Here is a 23299-nt window from a genome sequence, read left to right on the forward strand (position 1 = left end):
CTGTTCGGTACGATAATGCTTTGTATCTAGAAAATCGTCGCTTGGACAAAATGCCAAAATTAAAGTTTCTCGTGATGATTTTTTTGAAAATGATCCAACACTTGTGACTCAAATTTTATAATTCCCTTGTGTTAAACAAAGGCTATTCTTCTTAAAAAGATTATTATTTTTTATTTGCTATTTCCACACTTTTAATGTGTCGGTAATTTGCTCAAAGAGAAAAACTTTTCACACTTGTCATTTTTTGAAAGGCTCTTAATTGTCAACAGTGTCTTGAAAATGTCATCGGTTAATATTATTAATTTCGTAAATAAAATTGCATTTGTCTTAAATAATGAACCTTATACGTTTGTGGAATAAACGTGGGTCGATTATAAATTTTGATGCGATCAGAAATTTTAACAGACCATATGTAATTGTCCCAGATATGTTTTTCCTAAAAAAATCTACCGGATGTTGTCCATATGTCAGTGATGTAAGTACGTTTGCATATTTGGAACTTGTACTAATTGTTTAACACTAGCTTCAGTTCACTTTACTAAATTTGATTTTTTAGAATAAAAATATTGAGGAAATAAAAAAAGTTTTGGTAATTTATACCGGGGGTACAATTGGTATGACAAAAAATGATTATGGAGGTTTGTATTAATGAATAATTTTATAGTGTTCGCTCAGAATTTACTACAACTTATGATATGTACATTCTTATATCTACCCAACCTATAACGTACACAAAGCTCATTTTTAATTGGAGAAAGATTTATTTTCACTTAATTAGTTAAAGTTGTGGTGAGTTTTTAGTGAACGTCCTGTGTATGTATGTAAGTGTTGCTTTGTTGTTCGTTGTTCTAATAGTCCTTACACCAGCTTCAAACAAGTTTCTACAGCTATTAAAAGACAATCCGCAAACTCATTCTACTCATCTAGCTGCAGTTTATGGATTTGTTAATGAGGAACAATTTTTCTTACCGTAAGTTTTAGACAAAACAAAAATAAATAGGATTTTTTTAAGATAATAGTTATCTAGAACACTAACGGCTGATGGTTATTTAGTACCTCGAAATTAGCGTCAGATTTGGATTTTGATTCACTTATCTCGTTTAGGTCAGCAAAATATGAATCCAAATCCAAATCTTAAAGAAAAGTCCGCTAGAGCAAGCGGATCATGCATGACCGTCCTATATTATGACGCCAAATTATTCTTATTTGTGATGGTTATTTATTTAACAAAAGAACAAAAATACATTTATGTGTTTTCTTTTAGAAAAACGAAAAATAATTGTGTCATCATGTATGAGCTTTTACAATACGATCCACTTTTGGATTCCTGTAATATGTCTTCTGACAACTGGATAAAAATGGCCTGTGATGTAAAGGTATATTCGATTTTAGTTTTAAAGTCACATACAATAAGGCATACGATAATACATAAGACTGAAAATAGTAGATATATACTATTTTTTTTAGTAGTAGCGCACTACAAAAAACACAGTTGGTCTATAATAAGTTTTGTAATTTCAAATTATCAATTAATTAATGTTATTTTTTGGGGAAATATGTCAGACAATGAACTATGTACCCATCCCGAGATGCTTAACACTTTTACATTCCTCATGAAAATAATTTCAAAAATCTGGTAACAACGGCCAATTTTCGTCTGTTAAGCATTACGTAACCTCAATCTTCATTATAGACCTTGGTCAATAATAACTTCACTTCCATTATTAACTTTGGTCAAATTTAATTATCATCACTTTGGTAGAGAAAAACGAATTCACTACTCACAGAAAATTATTTCTTCGCTACTAGTGAAAAAAAAATCTATATCCAGTACTAAAACTGTGACTACCAGTAAAATATAAATGGACGGATTTTGGAAAAATACTTATTTATGTAATGGATGCATAACTTGTAAATTAAATTTTATAAGACTTGATAATTAAACTTTATTCATTTAATCACATATAATTAATGTATGTATTCTAAAACTATGATAAGCAAAGTTATGTCTTGAATTTTTCCAAAAATAACCAAGTCCAAAATATCGAAATTGAGATAATTCCTTTTTAGGACAGTTATCGCATGTGCAAAAAAAATCGGTATCACAATCAATGGTCGGGTCAGTTTAGATCAAAATGAGCTTATTGGGCTTACTATAATTAAAAAAAAAGTAACATTCGCGTTTTTATATGCATTGCCCACCCTAAAATATTTCGCAAAACCACTTTAAAAATTATTAGTTTAATTGGTGATTGTTATTTTATTAAAGAACCACACATTATTGACATAGAATGTACAAATTAGCTAAAAAAAAACAACAGAAATAAATACAAAATTAAATTTAATTGAAGAAAGCAACAGAAACATAGTGAAATTTCAGGGTGGCCGGTTTTTTGCCGATCAGTATACAATAATTATATTCCAAAAATAAGTAAGTCCATATATCCAAAGTAAGACAGATATAAATAATATTTTTTTTATTAGATAAAACATATAATATTAAATCATTAATAATTTTCAGTAATTCCTTCCTCTGGGACCTCATTGGGGGTGCTATAGTCAATATTACCCAGGGCTGCATCATAAAAATTTCCTGCATTCTGTCAAATTATGTTGACACATACCTAGTTGAATGTCTTCAATAAACTATAAAAAATTAAACACATCCACTGAAAGTTTATTTTCTCCTTTGGAGTGGACTTAAATGATTAAATTTGGATTAAAATTTAATTGGCCTTAATACATGATTAGAATGAAACAGAAATTTTGGATTTTTACTTCCCGAGCGTGAGCTAAGGAAGTATAGTAATCGAATTCATCGCCGGAATTCACAGTTTCATGTTTTCTCAATATTTCATGACTCTTAGAGTACGAAAAAAGTGACCTCCCGTTTCCATCCGTCCGTCCCTCCGTCCGTCCGTCCCTCTGTGTCGATTTTATTAGACGGATAATCTCCGAAACTACTGGACCGATTAGATGGTAAAACGTTAACTAGAATTTGGCTAGTTATCCCCACCAACAATTTGAAGACTTTATTTCGAAAGGATTCTCAATTAAAGTCATTCAAATGTTATACAATAATATACAGTCGTTTCCAAAAAATTTCGGGCAAGATGGGAATATAACTTTCATCTTAATGTCATTTGCCCGAAATTTTTTGGAAACGACGATATGCCTGTACTCACGGTGTACGAAGACGCTTTGAGGTTTTTTCTTAAACGGCCAAATTTTTGCAAAAAATTAACAGTATAATAACATTTCTCCACTATTCATGTTAATTTTTTTAGACGTGCTAATAGTCGAATTCTTTCTCTAAATGTAAACATAATAAACAGTTGAAGTTAAACATGCATTGAGGAATTGAGAATATCTACGCATATTTCATACTGTTCGCACTTGTACGGATCGCGCCCCCTTGGAATTTACAGCCCTGCGACACGGGGGCTGCTGGGCTTAATTACCCCACTGGTTTTTACTTTACTGAGCTTATCACGAGACAAAAATCTTAAAATCAAATTTTATAACTTTTCATAGAAGAGAGATTTGTTGAAATATACTTCAAGGGCGAGGGAAGTTTTGTCAAAATAACCTTCCATCATTTTTTTTTATTAAGGAATTAATACAATTTGAGAAAAACTATTTGTTTCGGAACTTATTTTGAATGTCTAATATTATTCCCTAGTCAAAATTACGAAATGTGAACTTAAGGTGGTTTTGGAAAAAAATGTTTTCAATTGCACACTATTTTCAACAATATGATGCTATTTATCTATTAATTTTTCACAAGTATGTTGCAACTTGTCCGAGTTGTATATATATCAGAGTTTTTCTACGATTGCTTGTTCTATGTTTTTTATATTATAATTGTTAGTATTTCCGCGCATTTAAATTAATTCAACTCTTGTGAAATGTATTTTCATGTCAGTATTTCATTTAATCAGGAGTAAGTGCTGTTTAGATAACGATGTTTATAATCTATAGTTGTGTTGTGACACAGCACCTAGTAACTCCTAATATTACTGAGTAATTAGTCTGTTGCCGTTGTTAACAATTTTATAAAAAATAAAGTGAACATAATTAAATTTAGAACAATTTTTTTTAGAAATATTATCATATGTATAATGGAACAGTTTTTTTGCATGGTACGGATACATTAGCTTACACAGGCTCTGCATTATCATTCCTGTTAGAAGGTCTTCAAAAGCCAGTAATACTAACAGGATCACAGGTAACAGATCTAAGTTCATATAATAAAAATGCCAAAAAATCTATTTCTAATTTTATCCTTTTATTAGAATATTCTGAATCTTCCTATTTCTAGATATCAATATTTGAAACACGCAGTGACGCACTGAGCAACTTCATTTCTTCAGTAATCTTAGCTGGTTGCAATAATATTCCAGAAGTTTGTATTTTTTTCGCAAACAAATTAATGAGAGCTAACAGAACAACTAAAATAAGTTCAAGTCAGTTTGACGCTTTCCACTCTCCTAACTATCCACTCTTGGCAGAAACTGGGGCAAAACTCGTAGGTAATAATCTTGTTATACCAATTTATCTGAATCTTCTAGTAACGAATTACAGTTAATCAGTCATCGCTATGGGAATCTACTAAAAAATCTCTTCAAGTACAACACTCTTTGAATCCTAACGTGATTCTTCTCGTGTTGTATCCTACCATCACTGCAGCTGTGGTGAAATAAAACACAAACTTGATTGAAAACATACACTGATTAAATTTTTGAAGTTGAATGGTTTTCTTAATAAGTCTGTTGCTGGCGTGGTTATGCGGACTTATGGTTCCGGAAACATGTGTTCTACTTGCAAAGAAGTGATTAATGTTCTGGAATGTGCTGTATCTAGAGAAGTTTTAATAGTTAATATTACTCAGTGTCTTCATGGTGGGATAAGCGCTGGTTATGAAACTGGAGAGGTTAACAAACAAATAAATTCTGCAGAAGCTATAATTTTGTTTTTTCAGATTCTGTACACAATTGGAGTTACTCCGGGATATGACATGACTGTAGAAGCTGCATTTACGAAACTGTGTTACGTGTTAGGCTTCCCGGAGTTAAGCTATCAAAAGAGAGTTAACGTTTGTGGCCGTAGTTAGGTTGTTCTTTTTATCAAGTTGTTGTCTGTTTTAGCTCATGAAAGAGAATATTCGAGGGGAACTTACAAAGGGAGAAAATATTCACAAGGAGGGTTAAAATTTCCAGTCATTATTATGACCACTTCACTTCTGAGTGTAGGATTACGGAACTAAAATTTTATACTGCTGTATCTAACCAACTTGAGTACAATTGTAACAATCGATAAAAAATAAAGAAATTTTTTGACAAATTATCTCAAGTTGAAGGGACATTGTCTTACAGGGGAAACAATTATCGTTCTATTTGCGAAAAATTTTGAATATTTTTTTAGTTTATGAAGATTAAATGGGTATGGTTACTTGTTTTTTTTTTTTAATTAGAATTGGACGTGTTTTGAAATGTATTACGTGCACCGAACAGTGTGGTGGATTGTCCATTACAACAAAAGCAGGAATAAGCTGTTTATCCATCCAATTTTGAAAAAGTGTCCTGTCCATCGTTCTGTGGTAATAATATGTCGTTATTTTTCGAATTTAATAAAAAGATACATCGTTCTAAAAAGCGCAAATGACAACCCGCATGCAAAATTGTAAATCTTGAACCTTCCTTTGTAATTTTGCTGGGATTACTTTTCACGTTTGAATTGTGTGAACAACGAGAAATTAAATACTTAACTTTTTTTGGTAAACCCATGGTTTATCGAGGTCTTCACTAGAATTTAGAATTTAAAGAAAATTTCTTAAAAAAGTAATTTAGCTGCAACAAGTTTTGTTCACATTAGATTTTGTTACCGTTTATTACCATGTGTTCGCATCATGATATTTTCTGTAATTTCTGGTTGTCACCTGTCAAGATTGACAGATTGTTGACATTTTTAATTTGCAAAATGTATCCAAAACTTGAACCATGGCCGACTAGTATAAAGATTATGGCCTGTCCAAAGGAATGCCAAAGGTACCATACGTGCTGCCATCTATTAATAATTCAAAAACGACAAAAGCATTATTAACACTTTTTGAAAGGCACAAAGGCATTCATACCGAAACAAACCACCATTACACGTTTTGAAGTCCCATAATGTCAAGTCAAATTAAAATTTTGCTAAATTATTAAGTGTAATTATTAATAGATGGCAGCACGTATCGTACCTCTTGGACAGGCCATAATCTTTATACTAGTCGGCCATGCTTGAACTAAATTTATCGCATGTCACAATTGACGTATCTGTCACACAATTACTTCCGTTTGCCAACATAAAAGCAAGAAAAGTTTACATGTTTTTTTTTAAAAAGGACTGCCAATAGACTCAGTCATTTCTGATTACGCGGTATATCTAGCAGTTTCTCAGGAACTGGTCATATTGAGATCCTTAAATTTTCGCTTCAAATTTCTAATATAGCATTGTTGTCTATAACTTACAAATCAGTAAAAGGCAAACCTCGTCTTTCGAAACCGAACAAAATGAAAATTAGAAGCACTTAGCATTTAGCACTTGGTCAGATAAAAACCCAACCAGAACGTGTGTATTTCACTCAACGAAAACGTCATCAACGACAAAATTAGTCAAAGTGGTGCAATTATGGTGCAACATTCAACAACCAAAGTAAAAAAATATGAAAAATTTTGAGATTACGCCAGGAAAAAGAAAAATAAATACCTGCTTAAGTATTTTTTTGTATCTACCTAACTAATTGCAGAAAGAGTATTTTAAGGAGCAGCACATCTGACGATGGGCATTAATTTAAAATTACCTAGAGCTAACAAATTTGCTACCATGTAAAATCTTAAATGTAGATAAATTTTTGTATATTAAATTAAAGAGCTATAATAAAAGTACCGGGTGTCCCACGTAACACTTTCGGGCGCAATAACTCAGGTATTTTTGAACGGATTGTTATGAAATTTGAAATGTAGGTATTTTGATAGGTGAGGATTAATATGAACCGGTGAGAATAATCATTATCTTGAAAAAGTAAATTTTCCATTTTCTAATTTAATTTTGGATTAATTAAGTTTTGCATCACTTGATTAAACATGAAAAATAAATACTGTATGCAAAAATTCATCTCCGAAATACGTCTGGTTAGACAAAAAACGATAAATGATTGCGCAAATAATACCAAAAAGTATTAAAGGATAGGTAGCTATGAAACAAAAAACTGCTATCCTCGTGTTTTGGATACCCTTGCGGGAATTTGATACCCGTTTGCCAAGCGTTATTTTAAGAATTTTAAGAAAATGCTAATTTTCAGTTGCTCCGCTACAACCTTTTTGAAGGTGCAAAATTGCTTTAGGTTCAGGAATTAAAATCTAACTTGAACGGAAATAATTTTGCTAGGTGTATTTAACACTTTATTTTTTTCACTTGTTTTGGGTCTTGTACACTTAATTATTCTCTGCACTTTGAATTTGGTAAATTCGTCATCGGTATACCGTTCGATAACAGTCCTGATTGTTTCATCTAGGTCTGTACGGCATTCTCCGAAGGTTAAATGATTTCTGTTTCAATAATTAAAGAAAAGCGAACCATTTCCAATAACTTGTCAGATTTTGACAAAAATGTCAGGAGTGTACAAAATTGAACACCGACGGCAGTATTAAATTAAAAAAAAAATGGTCTAAAGAGTTTAGACAGTACTTCCCTCGCTGTCGGAAACTTGACGACTGCATGCCTATTGTGTTTTTTTCCTCATTTCATTTTTGTAGTGGGAATTTAAAAAAAAATTGCGATGACGTCATCAACATTTTTGCAAGGACACGTATATCAGTTGGAATAGATGTAGTGTAATACTAAGAATAAAATTATTATATTCTCAAATTTTCGGGAAAATGAATTGGGTCGTTTTGAATATTGATTTGTAATAATCAATAAAATAACGAAACAATTTACTCACGTATACGTATCAGAGGCAACTGAAAATCGTGTATGTATAAACATTCTTAATTTAAGATGACAGGCGTAACACCATACGTGAGAGTCAAACAGAGAAACTGTAAACAAAACGACCATCGGTTTTATTGCTTCGACTTCCGCTTATTATATAAAACATTGGGTTTTATTTTAATTCTTGACGGTGAAATTCACAATTGGTTGATTATAAACATGTCTATTTCACATTCGCGGAACCAAGTGAGCGCATAAAACAAATGCAGGTCTGTAATGTTAAAGTCGATGTAAATAAGCGTGCTACCCTTATGTTTCAACCGAGTTTTTCCTTTAACAAATTTTGTGTCTACCAAATTGGGTTGGTTGGGGTGTAATACTAATAATAAGTGTTGCCTTTAATTTAATCAATAAAATAAATTTACTTCATTAATTTTTTTGAACCACCTCTTAAGAAAATCCTTAAGAAAATACTTTCGGAGATTATCTGTCTAATAAAAATCCGGGACAACAGACGGACAGACGGACGGACAGACGGACGGACAGACGGACAGACAGACGGAAATGGGAGACCTATTTCTTCGTCTTCTAGGGGTCATGAAAGATCGAGAAAACGTAAAAGTAGAGAGTCGGCCGACGGACTCGATTACAATACTTCCTTTGCTTACGCTCGGGAAGTAAAAACAAGTTAATTAATTTTTGCGTTTTCATTAACGTAATTCTTTTAAACAAAAACAGTGATTTAATTAATTTTTCGCACACAGGCGTTATTTTGGTTGCTTAAAATTATAACGCAATTTTGCATAATTTTTAACAACAGGAACCTGTGTTAAAATTCGCTTTTTGTACGATAAAATAGTTTTTTTTGTTATCAGCCTAATCTTTACCTATTATATTACAACTGCTTTAAATTTCATAAAAATCCCTTCAAAAATACCTGAGTTACTGCGCCTGAAAGTGTTAGGTGGGACACCCGGTATAACGATTGTTTACTAATAACGCTCATAAATCTGAGAACTGAAAATAACTCTAATTACCGTAATTTACTTTGTCGTCAATCAGGTCATCTCTAAACACTAATTAGTTTTAATGTTTCCAACACCTACGTAAAGATAAATTGTTCGCGGTTTAATGTAACATAACATTCTACAAAAGGTTACGCATTACTTGGCAAACGTCAATAAAATTTGCTTCAGAAACTTTAATATCCTTCTAAATGTCAGATTTATTAAATGACGATATATTAAAGTCCATAACAATCAGTGCCACTCAGCGTTAATTCATTCGATTAGAATAATTTATATTTGCCTAGAACATAGCACATGCAAAGTGGGGCCTATCTAAAATTGAAGTGAGCGTGTTAATTTTCGTTACGTAGTAAGTACCTATTACTACTTTCATGTGCTCATTATTCATTGTTTTGTTACGCACTTCTGATTATGAATAACGTCCAAATCATTGCATAAGTTGCCACAGTGTGATATTTTTTGTGAGTGGGAAGTGATAACGTTAAGGTTTGGGTGAGTGTCTTACTACTAAATTTTATTATTAATACAAGACGAATTGTTTTCGTTCTTGCGTCACCCTTCGCTTCAACGACGGTTTTGTTACAAAAGAAAAGTAAGCCAGATTTCTTATTGCTTCGTCAAAATTTTATTAAACGGTTTTTTTTTGTATAAAATAAAATTATTGTTATGGATACTAATATTTTTATAGATTTAATACCCCAATTCGTTCTTAGAGGCTAAAAATGGCTTAGGAGGGAGCTTTGAAAAAATATTGAGTTAAATTTTTGTAAAAAGTTAATTTGGATGTTTGAAATGTTCTACTTTTTATTTAATACAGTCGTCACTCTCTTTGGAAAAAAATAATTTTGCTTGCGTGGTATCAAAATAAATATCATGGAAAGTACCACCAACGGAATTTTTTTTAATTTTTGGAAATTTACTTATCTCCGGTTGTAAAAACCAAGTACTTTGAACTTACTTATATAATATCGTGCTTTATAGCAAATTTTACCGACATTCTCGTAGGATTTCCATTAGTACTGAATCCTTGAAGGACGTTGTTTTTATTAAGATAATTCCAAGTAATTAATTATAGTGTTTGTTTTTATGGTCGACGCACAATGAAAAAAAAAGGAAAAAATTATGTTGGTCACGTTTTGCAACTGCAGTGCGTAAAGTAAAAGTTGAAAAATAGCAATTTAGTTGAAACTTTTTTCGTGAACATAGCCAAGTGCCTGGGTTAATACAAAAAAAAAAAAAAATTAAGCATTAACTTTTTTGGTTTCTATTTATTATAAGCCTAAGTTAAGTTTGTGATTTAATCTAGCTGTGACTTCTTCGTCTGTTACGAGTAGTTTAGCAAAGAGAGTACTCACATAGCAGAAATTGTCATCTTCTTCAAATATTGTCTTTGTTCTTATTACCTTTAAACCAGTTGGTATAAAATTTTGATCGTCCCAAATCCTATAATATCAACTCTGTTTTGATCCTAATATGTGTCTCTTTTATCAATATCTCTACTGTTTCTAAAAATTTGTTGTCTCGCTACGGCACTTAAACCACTTTCTATTATCCCTCTATCCAGTATAAAATAAAATAAAATTGGAGATTGTAGGTTCTCCTATCATTATCCTTTTTTTCCATAAAGTTTCTTCTATCTACTTGTTTTCTATATATTATAAATATTTCGTCTCTTATTTTCTTCTTATCTATTTTTAGTTATAATTATATAATTTCTGTTCAATATATATTTTTTTTTATTTCTTCAGTGTCTGCCATGAACGTCTCCGGCATGCCAATTAGTTCGTTCACATCTATTTTATCTTACGCTGTCTTTGTTGCAATTTTGTTTATAAACATTTCTTTGACTGTTTTTCACATATAAATTACAGTTTTCTCGCTACAAACTGCAGGTAAATTTCCTCTAATATGTACAAATGAAAAAAAATGGATTGCAAATAATGTTGCATTAGCTTTATTAGTCATATGCAAAAATGTTGAATATAATGTAATTAAAATTATTAGTCTTCATCTACAAATATTCAATATTATCAATATTATCATCACTATCATTTGTTAGTAATTTGTATACTAATAGTCAATTAAATGTGGTATTGTAGAAGATATGAAAAACAAATAGTGAGTAGATGATAATTCAAACTACTTAGTACACATAAATAACTACTTTTCATCCCAGAGTGTAATCTATAATAGGGTCCATTTGACGAATGGCTAATTTCATTTTTTTTCTACGTTTTTAGCTCCCATAGAATACGTATAGAAACAGTAGTCCCCCCATTCGATGTGTTTGTTCCGAAATTATTGATGAAATTTTTGATATAATGGCGTGATCTCAAAATGTTACCAAGTAAATTCTATTTAAAATGTGCAAAATAATACGTTTCTTGTTCCTGTTTATTAATCCACTGGAAACTGTGAAATGAAATTTTCAGTTTAACTTAAGAAATAGGTTGACCTGTTCATCCCTTTCGAAGACTTGATGACGAAATGAATCGGAAATTTTGACAGGATTCATGATTCTTTGAAATGGTGCCTCATCCTGCAACATTGTTTATATTTTAGTAATATACATATTTGAATTTTTTAGAATTGTTTGTACCACATGTTTACAAAAATGAATGAATGAATGAATTAATGATGAATCAAACAACTTTTGGTTGCATTGTTTTACTAAAATAGCATTTAATCTCAGTTTGGAATTGTTGGAACAACATTTTTGCCATTTATTCATATAATAAAGTACCTATTCTAAAAAAAAAAATGAATTTTTGAATAGAAATTTCAGGTATACTCAATCCTTATCGATTTTTCATGTCAACGGAAACAGCTTTCTAACTACTTCAAATAGGAAGTTTTTCATTTTTATGGCGCTCGTTTTACAACTGTCATAAATTTAAATATTCGCCAAAATATTTGCAGATAAACGTCTGCATCTTCTTGTTCAAACAAAATTTTGACATTGGTGGTGGCATGGTACAAAGTGCTCTCAGTGTTCTCGATATAAAATTAATTTTCTTCACCATTGCTTATTTGTATTTAGTTCGCCGTGATAACTATTACAAATTCTGACACTTGGCTCCCGATTAAGAAATATATTACAGTTTCAGTGCTAGCGAAATGACCCCTCAAATACACGACACTCCCGTCAACATCAAAAAAGTGATGGTTCTTTACGTGGGCGGTACAATTGGCATGGAAAGAAACGAAAACCACGGTAAGTGTCCAGCATTATTTTTACCTGCTCGCTACAATACTCCGTCCAAAAAGAACCAAGGGTGTGGGCCAAATTATGAGTGCAACTTCATACTTTGGCTTCGAAACAACAACGTAATTTTGCAAAGTTCTTGACTTGTGGAATTTGCATCACGAAATTTAATTTTTTGAACACTTTGTTTACCAATGATGCGTTTGCTAGACACACCATCGTGTTTAAAAACTGATAACACTGTTTGAAATTTCATTAATTAATCAGAAATTTGTCAATATTCATGCAACGCTTTGTATTTTGATAAGTAATGAAGAAACGTCTTATCAAAAACTGTTTCTGTAACGAGATTTATCCGGTTTTAATGGCAGGGAAATTTAAATAATTACGAAATGTGTTGGTCAAATTGTGTATACACATTAAACAAAAATAAAAATAAATTTTAATTATTCATAATAACGGCTTTTTTATACAAAGTCCAGAAATTGCAAAAAAGCCATTCAGTTTTTTTGCTATAAGCGAGTAGATTAGTATTATCATTAGATTCATTAGTTTAAGCATAGATACATATTGCTAGAAAATAAAATTCGACCATCCAGTTTTACAATTTGTTAAATATTTTTAATAGGTTCTTTATTTGTTTTAACGAGTGAAGAACTTTAATAGAAACTTATTCAAACATCTCCTGAGAAAAGTTGATGCCGTCATCGCGAAAAAATATTCAATTATGCAAGATTTATTATTTGCTTGTGTTTTTAATCTTCTTGTATTTTCTTTAAGATGGTTTATACAGAATGTCTAAAAAATGTGTGAATCGCTTCAGCGAGTGGTCATGAATGAGAATCTGTGAATCTGTGACCATCCTAGGAAGTAACTCGGTGTATGAATATTTTAAGTTTAGTGAATAATTATTAAACTGAGTTTCTGACTTCACCTGGTTTTAGCACCGACATACAAGTTTTTGATAAAAGATGACTTGATCACAAATTATTTTGAAACGTAAATTCATGTCATTGGTCTCAAATTAACAATCATAAGTTAAAACAAAAAAAAACTTTAGTCTCTGTCGCATTATAACCAGATGTGAAAATTTTAGAGGCTTCATAGTTGTTACTCATAGAAAGAACTAACATTGAAAAAATCTTTTTTCCAGTGTACTCTCCTTCCCCCAATAAATTTTTGAAAAAACTGGAACACAGTGCCCAAATGCACGACCCACTTCTGGCCGAAAAATATATAAAACACTTAGCCCCCAATCAGCTAGTTTTGCCGTAAGAGAAACATAAAATTATTTATTAAATACAACAACAAATACAAAATATTCTAGTGAAATTGGGAGCGATATAGTTCTCTACCAGCTCGAAGAATACAGTCCTCTTTTAGATTCCAGCAACATGTCCTCAAAAGACTGGATCCGTATAGCCAAAGACATCGAAGTGAGTGACAAATAAAAATTCCTACCTCTGAATCACCGTACAAATTTTTAGAAAAACTACACCCATTTTGACGGGTTTGTAATTTTACATGGAACAGACACTCTGGCTTACACATCGTCTGCGCTGTCGTTCATGTTGGAAGGAATCCAAAAGCCCGTTATATTAACAGGATCGCAAGTGAGTCAACTATATCATACACAAAACAATATGTAAGGTCATCCAAAATTATTAATTCTCTCGTTAAACCAAAATAAAGCTGCAACATCAATAAGTTACTCATCTCATTTCAGATTCCAATTTTTGAGACACGAAGTGACGCCAAGGACAACGTTCTATCATCATTGATTTTGGCAGGCTGTTATCGAATACCGGAAGTTTGTATTTTTTTCGCCAATAAGCTTTTACGTGGGAATAGGACTGCCAAAATCAGTTCGACTCACTTGAATGCGTTTGATTCACCTAATTATACTGCTCTGGCAGAAGTTGGGATCGACATCACACGTAAGAATTTAGACATAATTGATGAGGGCTGTCGTATCAAGTTACTGTAATTTGCAGTAAACAGGCATTTTATAATGAGACCCAGTGGTGTGCCATTCAGGGTTCACACTAAACTAAATCCGAATGTGGGACTGCTGAATTTTTTTTCTACCATGACTCCCTGCATGGCAAGTATTTATTTTTAAACCATACATTAACCTTTCCAAATTTTTGTTTACAAAAATTTCAAAATCAGATTTTCGGAATCTATCCAAAACAGGAACATATAGAAATTCTTTGGAATGTATTTTTTATTCATTTGGCCAAAGTAACTTTTTGAAATTTTCTCACTGTATTAAAATTTGTAATACTTATGTCTTGATAATTTTGTAAGGTCTGAATGTTGATTTACAGTTTAGAGCTCTTCTACAGTGTCCTTCTGTCGAAGGATTGGTCATACAAAGCTACGGAGTGGGCAATATTCCCTCAAACCAAAAAGAACTGCTCCAAGTTATTAAAGAGGCTGTGAGAAATGAGATTGTCATTGTTAACATTACACAGTGTGCACAAGGAACTGTCTCTGCGTCATATGAAACCGGAAAGGTAATTATTTGTTTTTTCTGTTGTTGGAAATTATTTTTATCTTTCATTATTGTTTCATGATGTAGCAGTTCACACTTCTCTCTCTTTCTCTGAACTTCAATTCGTGTTCGTTCATAATACATTTCCTGTTTTCTTCTGCCTGTAGTTGTTTTCAATTTTTATTTGAATTTTATCATTCTTCTTTTGTTTACATTTTTGTTTCAACAATTAATATCCCTTAGTTTAAATCAAACATACCCATAAAGTTTAAGCCCGAAGCATTCAGTTTTCTCCTAATACATTTTTACCTTGTTCTTTCTTTCTTTATACGTTTCTTGAATTCTTTTCATTCGGTTTATGCAAACATCTTTAGTGTTCTGGTTATTGACAGATGTTCATGTTGAATCTAGGAATTTAGGAATCTACGACTTCTGTCGACCGTTAATGTTTTTTGGCTTGAATATACCTACCTAAATCCTTCATCTCGAAATTGTCTTCATTCCCAGGGCAAATTCAACACGTTTTTTAACCTTTTCTTCATTCTTTTTTCCTGCGGTATTTCGCTTTTTTTCACTATTCAGTCTCGGTTACAATTAGTCCTTCGTTGTACACGTTTTCCTTGTTTTTTCATCTTTTTCATTTGATAAAACCATGAGACACTTTTTTCATGTATCTGTATTTTATTTTCGTCAAATGTCTGGTCTTCCATTTCTGTTTTGATTAAATTCAAATTGTTAAAAACTTTTAGTGTGAATTAAGAATTCATTTAACAGTTGAACAATTTCAGGGTTTTCTTCTCAGAATTAATATCAGGTTTTCAACAATATCCTGAAATGTCTGCGTATTGTTAGTTTATGGTAAAAATTGTTGTTCTAATTTTTATCCTATCAAAACGTTCGCATATGCATTAATTTAAAGCTCAAAAAATTAATTTCATAGCACTTAGTTCACGTTATATTTTTAGGCGCTTGAAAACATCGGAGTCATTTGTGGACACGATATGACAGCTGAGGCCGCTCTAACAAAACTCTGTTACGTGCTTGGTATTCCCGCACTGTCTTACGACGAACGAGTTCTGGTATAGTATACCTCTATTATCCTTTTTAAATGTAATTTTACATCAATTTATTTCTAGCTAATGAAAGAAAACATCAGGGGAGAATTGACCAATAATAATAATAATATTTACTAAGTTCATTCCCTTCACTAAAATTATTAAGTACCTATTTATTTCCCATAAACATTGTTCGTTTTCTATGTAACCATGTATTGTTAGGTTAATAAAATACTGCAAAATAGAAACTAGGTATTTTTCAAGGATAACATTTAATAATAATAATAAATCAAGAATAACAAAGAAAAATAACATAACAACAAAAATTTGAGCAAATAAGTAAATAAGTCTTTCTAAAAGTCAACCCTACTCCGCAAGTTCTTAATAAAATGATAGCGGTTTAGTTTCTCAGAGCGCTAATATTCTCGGTAAATTTCCTCGTCAACATCTGAATTGATGTCTCGCTTATCCTACACTGATGATATTCCCTCGAACAGTCCGTTCTACTAAGACCATTCTGAAGCGCCGAATGGACAGTAGTACCTTCTATAAGTTGTTGTACCCATTTGTTTGTAGCCAACCCATCTATAATCTTATCGCTACTCGAACTTCTACCCATGACTACATTTTGTGCTGAATTCCTCACAGCCCAGCAAACCATTCTTTGCATACAAGACGTTGTATCTATGTCATTTTCGGTCAAGAGTTGATCAATAACATTCAAGTATTCCAACCAGTGCTGCGACTCTTCTCCTAAAAAAAAAACAAGACGTCGGTTCAAAACAAACAAAAACTTTGACATTCAATGTCAGACTCCATGTAAAATTTGTTGTAGATCAAATTTTATGTTCGTGTAAATTGAGAGTAAATCAGTATGGAAAATCATTTATTTTTGTTGGAGCTCTTCGTGGAAACCATATCGTTCTCGTCCAACCTTCCAGAATACCCTTTACTTCAGGATGTTAAAGTTACGGCCAGCATGGGAGACTATGTTAATATAGAAATAGTTTCATTACAAACACCTTCAGGAAGTAAGTTTCGAGAAGCGTTAACACAAGTATTTGTTAAATGCGTTTTTCAGTGAATGAACCTCAGAAAGACGTAACTTTCAATTCGGGGATGTCAAGTCTATTTGCAGGCACGCAGGAGGAGCTGTTGCAGAATATGAACAAAGATACTTTTACTATTAACGTTTTCGTCAAGCAGAAATTAGTGTCGAGCGCTCCGATTGGTTTACCGAAGGACTTTTACACTCTGGTTAAACAGTGTCATGAAACTCAAGGTGTGATAGGTCCTGTTTCGATCCAAGATCAATTTTTGTTGCAAGAGGCTGGCGGCGAACGAATTATAGGCGATATCAAAGCAGCAGTACGACTATCGTCCTTTGGCGCTTGCATTAAAACTAGCTTCCAGTTGATCAAGACTGAGCAAGGCGTGCATAAGAAGTTCCTGGTTAAGGGAGCACGAGGAGAGACGACATTCGAATGCCAGAAGTAAGGGTTGGGTGCGTTCGCTATGACTTTTTAAAATGTATAATTTATAGGCTAAATGCTGGGAACTCTGCGGAACTTCTTCCTCTAACAACTCTGTTTACGGACGTTGAAAGTCCTCCTGCAAGTATTTGTCCCGTCGAAGACGACCGTGTCTCTTGGATGGCCCTGTTCAAATCCGCGATGGACCCGAGAGTTAGCGTAACCCCTGAGGAGTTCAATGTAGCCATTTCGACTCTGTTCGACAGGAAAACTGCGTCGAATATAACTTTCGACATTATTTCCATAATGGACAGACCGGAAGAAAACAAATACGTAGATCTGCGAATCAAGGGTGGTTCGCATGGGTTCATATTCGAGTTCGATATGCCAAAACAGGACGGTAGCCAAAAAACAGACTTCAGTTCACTACAGGAAGAAGAACTTACCGTAGAAAAAATTAACAAGATGTTGTGCAAAAATAAAGATTGTCCAGCTGTACGGAAATTTAAAGAAATGGGAATCGGACCCTTCGCGATCCATAAAGGTTTGGGTACGGTTTACGGCGAACCCTCGCTTCCTGTAACGTACGGCTTAACTCAAACTTACGGAGTTTTCGACGAGTACGGTCCCTATGGGTTGTTTTCGAGGCCCAAAACACCTTCACAACCGTTTATACCAAAGCAGCAAAGCAACTGGCAGTCTTCCTGCTGGAAACCCAAAAAAAGAAAAGACAAGGAATGCGTTTGTTGTTGTCAAAAGTACAATTACGGTGCTTGCCATTGCAAGCCGCAGAAGTCACCTCTGCGTCTAAATGGTGGATCAGTGGGCGAATCCGTGAGTTTCTCGCAAGAATACAACCAAAAAATCAACAAACACCACCAAGTGCTGCGATTGAATGGTGGGGGCGTGCTGGACTATGACGACGTTAAAAGCCCTTTCCACGAATGTAAGGAAATCATGGATCAATTTGACGAAGTCCTGCGCAAGTACAAGAAGGCGTTAGGTCCATGTGGGCATGTGACGTGTCCCTTTGCGCCCAACGTTACTAAGGAGAGTTGCAAGAAGATGTGCACTCATGGTATGGATGTTTACTCAGCCTCAAACATCGTTCCACAGGAGACTGAGACTGAAAAGACGTGTCCGCTGCCTTCTCCGTCGACCAAATTTAAACCGAAAGGAGCCTGTGGGTCTGCGAAATGTGCTTACGCCAAGTACAAACACGGTCTTATGGACCAGGACGTGGATATTGAAATAGCGACTCTTCCCCCTGCTAAACGTTCGTGCGGGCATCCGAAGTGTCCCGTTGAGCCGGAGTTACCACCCATACATTGGGACTGTCCAGATCCTTTACCTAAAGGCAAGTGCAAGAACCCCAACTGTCCGTACTTGCCTAAAGAAATCAAATGTTTGAACGCAGTACTAGGAAAAGGGGTTTGTGGTAACTTCAACTGTCCTTTCGCTCCTCCAGATCCGTGTAAATCTCCTTATTGTCCGTTCCAACCCAGACAATGTCCTTATGAAAGTGATTCTGATAGTTATTGTACCGATGAAGAGTGTCTTTTTCCATCTAAGAGGAAAGATAATGTCGGTAGTCAAAACCATCCCGCTGCATCCCAACAGTATGGCGACAATCGGTGTCCACCGGTGTCATGTTGGAATCCTTTATTAGCGTACTATGCATTGGCTACAGGTGATCAAAACTTACTCCAAATATGCTTTGGGGGTCCCGAATGCCCTTACAATATGCAACAAGATGTCTGTCCTCCGCCCCCTCCTTGCCCCCAAGGGGGGGGAAAATCTAAAAAAAGTGCTGACGATAGTACGTGCGCTAGAAAGATGGTAAAAAAGACACCATCTCCTTGCTACCCACCTATGGAAAGCAAATGTGGCAATCCTAATTGCCCCTACGCAAAGAAAGCTGAAGTATTGAAACAACATGGCGGTGCAGGGGAAGGAAAAGAAGGAGACATAGAATATACCTCAGACACTCGTTTGTCTGTGGATTTGGCTCCTTGTCACCCTGGCACTTGTAAATATCAAAAGGGCAGTAATTTGACGTGTGAAGCATGTTGCCCAGAAAAAATCAAAGTAAATGACCTCTGTCAAAATCCCAATTGTCCCTTTGCACCAGCATCAGCAACCTGCTACATAAAACCACCTCCTTGTTACGAACAACCTGAAAATGACGATGTGTGTGGAAACCCTGACTGTCCCTTTTCTCCGAAGCCTTCTTGCGGCGGACCTCCTTGTGGCAGTCTCATTTGTCCAGGCAGTGTCCCACCTTGCGGAAGTCCTGTTTGCCCAGGGAATGCACCTCCTTGCGGAAGTCCAATTTGTCCCGGAAGTGTTTCTCCGTGCGCAAGTCCAGTTTGTCCCGGAGGCATTCCTCCGTGCGGGAGTCCAGTTTGTCCAGGTGTCCCTGCTAATGATTGTACGCCAAACCCTCCTTGCTTCAATCCTTGTTCCATGGCTTTTCCTCCGTGCCCGTTTGGAATTGACCCAGTATCAGCTCTGCTCGCTTTGGGAATGCCAATTTCTCTATGTCCGGACGGTATCTGTCCTTTCCCTACCAAAGACACATTTCAAATCTGCTATGGTGGTCCCACGTGTCCATTTACGAAGCCTCCAGTATGTACACCAGAACCATGTACAACAGAAGTGCAGAGTGTTAAAGATGATGAGGTATGTGACAACGCGGAGTGTCCGTATGCTGCTAGAAGAGGTGCCGATGTGACTTCTCAAAGGAGCAAGCCAACGGAGAACGATGTAGGTGCGGACGTAAATGTGGGCGAAACTGCTGTAGTAGATGAAGGCACCGAGTATATCACAGAAACTAGAGTTGAAGTGGACCTGGCACCGTGTACTAAGAAAACGTGTCAATCACAAGGTGGAACTTTGATCTGTGAGGAATGCCCCTGCATGAAGGGTGAAAAGGGAGGAATAAGTAAAACTAAAGCTACCGAAAAAAAGAACAAAAGCAAAATTTCAACGACCAAGACAAAAAAAACAAAAAAAAAGGGCAAGTTTGTGTATTCCATCGGTGATAAGTATACAGGAGTGCAGGTAGGCCACAAGGAATGCGTGATGCCGGCTTTTAACGTGCCGCCGAAGATGGGTTGGTTGTGGAATATTTGGACTCCATGCAATCGATTGAAGGTAAAATATATTTGAAAACAAATCGGGGTTATCTTTCTATTCTAATTCTAGCATTTAACAAATCAACAATGACCTTTCTGGTATCTTGATACAACAACCAACTTTGTTATCTTAAGTGATGTCGTTATCTGGACGTTCTAACGAATCTCTTTTTAAATATTATAATTGTGATTCAATTCATTTTTCTTACTCTCCTTTCTTACCAATATATACCGCATATACTATCAGAATGTTCGTGGTATCAATCCGAAACTACACGATCTTTATTTATTATTATATCTTGTAACTTTAATTCCATATGTCATTCTAAAACTTGCCTTAACGATTCTGTTGGTAAATCTTAATTCAAACATACTTTCTGTTGCATGAAATGTGTTGTAATCATAATTACTGTCAAAACATGGTAGATTTATTCATATAAATAGTCTTTGCTGTACTAATATCGAGTATGTTGTGATTTTTCACTAATTCAGGTAGTAATTGTTGGCCTGTAATTGGGTAATACCGGTTGACCACCTTACACAATAATAGTGATACTAAAAATGTTTATATTTTAATAATTTTTTGTATCAGCCAAGGAGAGGATGGCGCCCGGGGGCCATCGCCAGAAGTATTGCCGAGACAATCAGAAAGCACAGAGCAGCACAAGGCCTTCCAATGTTGGAAGTGAACCGATTCCGAACAGGGAAGAAAGACTACGACCGAACCGAATCTGCCACTTCTGTTAATGTTAAACCTAAAGCAACACTACAAATAAAGAAACATGACGGGTGCTACTGGATCACGATGAACCCTTTGAAGGACCCACATACCTTGGTTGAAAATGAAAACCCGTACATGGAATGCACGCCACTGCAATTTAAGATAAGTAAAAACAAAGACAAAAAGGCGGAAGAAGAAAATGAGGAATATAAGTCGTGTTTCTGTGAAGGCGACAAAGAGTTGTCGTCTTCAGACAGTGAACTCGAGATTGAATTTACACCACCTGCTGGTATCATTCATCCTGAACGTTTTAAAAAGAAAAGGAACGTCGTGCATACTGACACTCAATATATGGCTTCTGATCTTAAGTCTGAAAAAGAGAGTAAGAAAGGAAAGAAAGAAAAGAAGGACAAAAAAGGAAAAGGAAAGAAAGGGAAAGGCAAGAAAGGGAAAAAGGGTAAAAAGAAATAAATGTAACGCGTAAAATGTAACTCGCTCCAACAAAATTATTTCTGTTATTTCTGATATTGATTACTTTTTGTATGTGTTGTTTATATGTATAATAAAGAAAAAATCGGCCGAAAACTTACTTCTATATGCCAAATTCGGTACGTCAGTATTCCACACTTTTTTCGACATGAGTACCAAAATCCCGGGAATTAGTACAGCGAAGCCAAAAGTTATAGCACCCCCGAGAATTATTGCACCTATATTCACATTGGCTATAGCTCCTTGTGCCATGTCTATTGACTTTTTGACAGGAATGGTTATAAAGGGAACATTAAATGCTAGTTCCATCTGAAATAAAATTAAATCACAATCAGTTTTTTCATCGAAAACTAAATAAAAAAAACTTACGCTGATGTCTCCATTATCCTGGGTATTGAAACTCAACAAACGACTTTGTCGCGATTGAAAGTATTTGGAATCCATTGTGCTAAACCTCTCGGTAGTATTGTTGCACAAGATTTCCACTATCAGTAGCAAAATTACAAAAGTATAATAGATAATAGACGGCATTTTAAGACACCTTTTAATCGCGAGCTCAAATATGCTACTAAGACTGAAACACGATTTGGGTGAAGATTAAAACTGGGCTTTGTTTATAGTAAATCAGGAACAAGTTATGCAAAAAGAAACCAGCCATGAAGGCTTCAAACGCATTGACTGAACACAATAGCGAAAGTAAAGTGCGAATATTATTGTTTGTATTTTTTTTATCGATTCTGTCGGTTTTTCTAGATTAATTAAGAGATTTGCGACAGATGTTCACTCAGTGCCCTATATGTGTACACCGTGTATGTAAGAAGCAAAAAATTAAAGACGATAAATTCCCACCTATTTAAGAAATTTTACGAAAAGACTTTGGTAAAAACGATCAGTGGTTTTGCATAAAAACAATTTTTAGTGATAAAATAAAGCTCCAAATACATATTACACACTTTTGCCCACAAAAAAACTACATGCGTCGTTAAACGGTAATAGTTTTATTTAAACCCAAAAACGTGGAGCATAAAGCGAATAATTGAAATATAAACATCCTTATTACTAGGCTGAATTATTTTGGCGGACGGTGATCCGCTTTTTCTAAATAATAAGTATAATGCTGGAAATTATAGGTATCATATTTATTCACAGCTGGAACACGCAAAAATTGGACGGTGAATAAAAAATACAACAATATACGTATTTTGGTAGACAACTAATAGTTATAATATAGTAAAAAATGTTTCATGTATGTCGCCTTTATAAGAGAGATTTTTAGAAAATAAATAGAATATAATATGATAAGAAGAAATTGCTTTTCAAATGAAAACTAGCCATTTTATTATATTACGTTTGTTACAAGATTTGCAAAATACGAGATATAGCGCGTCTATAGATGATTAGAAGTGAATTTATGCGAATTAGATGTTGTAAATTTCTTGGATAAGTAGAATGGGTGGCCTTATTTGCATAACCACTTTTCAATTTTAATTAATCTAAGAATAAATTCTCCACTAGATGGGTAAATTTGCTTTTTATTTTTTAATTTCAAAAATTTGATTTCAGAAACGAGACGACGAATTGGTAACTAGTTATGCTCAGCATTGTGTTCAGTATAATTATTCACGGTCATATGTTAAATTGAAATGGCGCCTTTGGTATAAAAAAGTAAAGTATCTTGATAAAGGTAATCTAATTATTATTATACAATTGTACCTTTG

At 34.2% G+C, this 23299-nt stretch overlaps 3 protein-coding genes across 8 annotated transcripts; all 3 read left to right on the top strand.

Annotated features, from left to right (window-relative positions):
• The first annotated feature begins 280 nt into the window (after window positions 1-280).
• Window positions 281-5311, top strand: LOC135134358 (60 kDa lysophospholipase-like). 2 transcript variants are annotated; one of them, XM_064063009.1, is made up of 10 exons: window positions 281-475; window positions 557-638; window positions 856-970; window positions 1265-1376; window positions 4103-4228; window positions 4322-4532; window positions 4585-4694; window positions 4748-4933; window positions 4982-5095; window positions 5148-5311. In XM_064063009.1, exons 1-10 carry the CDS (start codon window positions 335-337, stop codon window positions 5208-5210), a joined length of 1260 nt encoding a protein of 419 aa, XP_063919079.1. In that variant the 5' UTR covers window positions 281-334; the 3' UTR covers window positions 5211-5311. The 2 variants fall into 2 exon arrangements, with proteins under 2 accessions (XP_063919079.1, XP_063919080.1); XM_064063010.1 differs by having other exon boundaries at window positions 868-970.
• Window positions 5312-9291: 3980 nt separating this feature from the next.
• Window positions 9292-15994, top strand: LOC135134585 (L-asparaginase-like). Of its 5 annotated transcripts, none has more exons than XM_064063288.1 (10): window positions 9292-9354; window positions 12107-12219; window positions 13364-13481; window positions 13538-13646; window positions 13698-13823; window positions 13937-14147; window positions 14205-14314; window positions 14541-14729; window positions 15673-15786; window positions 15844-15994. In XM_064063288.1, exons 2-10 carry the CDS (start codon window positions 12123-12125, stop codon window positions 15898-15900), a joined length of 1131 nt encoding a protein of 376 aa, XP_063919358.1. In that variant the 5' UTR covers window positions 9292-9354; window positions 12107-12122; the 3' UTR covers window positions 15901-15994. The 5 variants fall into 5 exon arrangements, with proteins under 5 accessions (XP_063919358.1, XP_063919360.1, XP_063919356.1 ...); XM_064063290.1 differs by having other exon boundaries at window positions 9317-9354; window positions 12113-12219; XM_064063286.1 differs by lacking the exon at window positions 9292-9354 and adding an exon at window positions 9361-9497.
• Window positions 15995-16551: 557 nt separating this feature from the next.
• LOC135134430 (uncharacterized) lies at window positions 16552-21677 on the top strand. The gene is made up of 4 exons (XM_064063110.1): window positions 16552-16793; window positions 16844-17255; window positions 17306-20390; window positions 20964-21677. Exons 1-4 carry the CDS (start codon window positions 16637-16639, stop codon window positions 21561-21563), a joined length of 4254 nt encoding a protein of 1417 aa, XP_063919180.1. The 5' UTR covers window positions 16552-16636; the 3' UTR covers window positions 21564-21677.
• The last annotated feature ends 1622 nt before the right edge of the window (window positions 21678-23299 follow it).

Source organism: Zophobas morio, unplaced genomic scaffold, assembly GCF_036711695.1.
Source record: "Zophobas morio isolate AGI-343-1 ecotype UQ-CSIRO unplaced genomic scaffold, CSIRO_AGI_Zmor_V1 ptg000023l, whole genome shotgun sequence".
Lineage (NCBI taxonomy): Eukaryota > Metazoa > Arthropoda > Insecta > Coleoptera > Tenebrionidae > Zophobas > Zophobas morio.

Coding starts and splice junctions, on each gene's coding strand:
- LOC135134358 (XM_064063009.1), top strand. CDS start 335: ATGAACCTTATACGTTTGTGGAATAAACGTGGGTCGATTATAAATTTT. Junction 4,533..4,584: donor AACTGGGGCAAAACTCGTAG/GTAATAATCTTG, acceptor AACGAATTACAG/TTAATCAGTCATCGCTATGG. Junction 4,934..4,981: donor CTGGTTATGAAACTGGAGAG/GTTAACAAACAA, acceptor TTGTTTTTTCAG/ATTCTGTACACAATTGGAGT.
- LOC135134585 (XM_064063288.1), top strand. CDS start 12,123: ATGACCCCTCAAATACACGACACTCCCGTCAACATCAAAAAAGTGATG. Junction 13,647..13,697: donor GTATAGCCAAAGACATCGAA/GTGAGTGACAAA, acceptor ACAAATTTTTAG/AAAAACTACACCCATTTTGA. Junction 14,148..14,204: donor AGTTGGGATCGACATCACAC/GTAAGAATTTAG, acceptor TGTAATTTGCAG/TAAACAGGCATTTTATAATG.
- LOC135134430 (XM_064063110.1), top strand. CDS start 16,637: ATGGAAAATCATTTATTTTTGTTGGAGCTCTTCGTGGAAACCATATCG. Junction 17,256..17,305: donor ACGACATTCGAATGCCAGAA/GTAAGGGTTGGG, acceptor TATAATTTATAG/GCTAAATGCTGGGAACTCTG. Junction 20,391..20,963: donor CTCCATGCAATCGATTGAAG/GTAAAATATATT, acceptor TTTTTGTATCAG/CCAAGGAGAGGATGGCGCCC.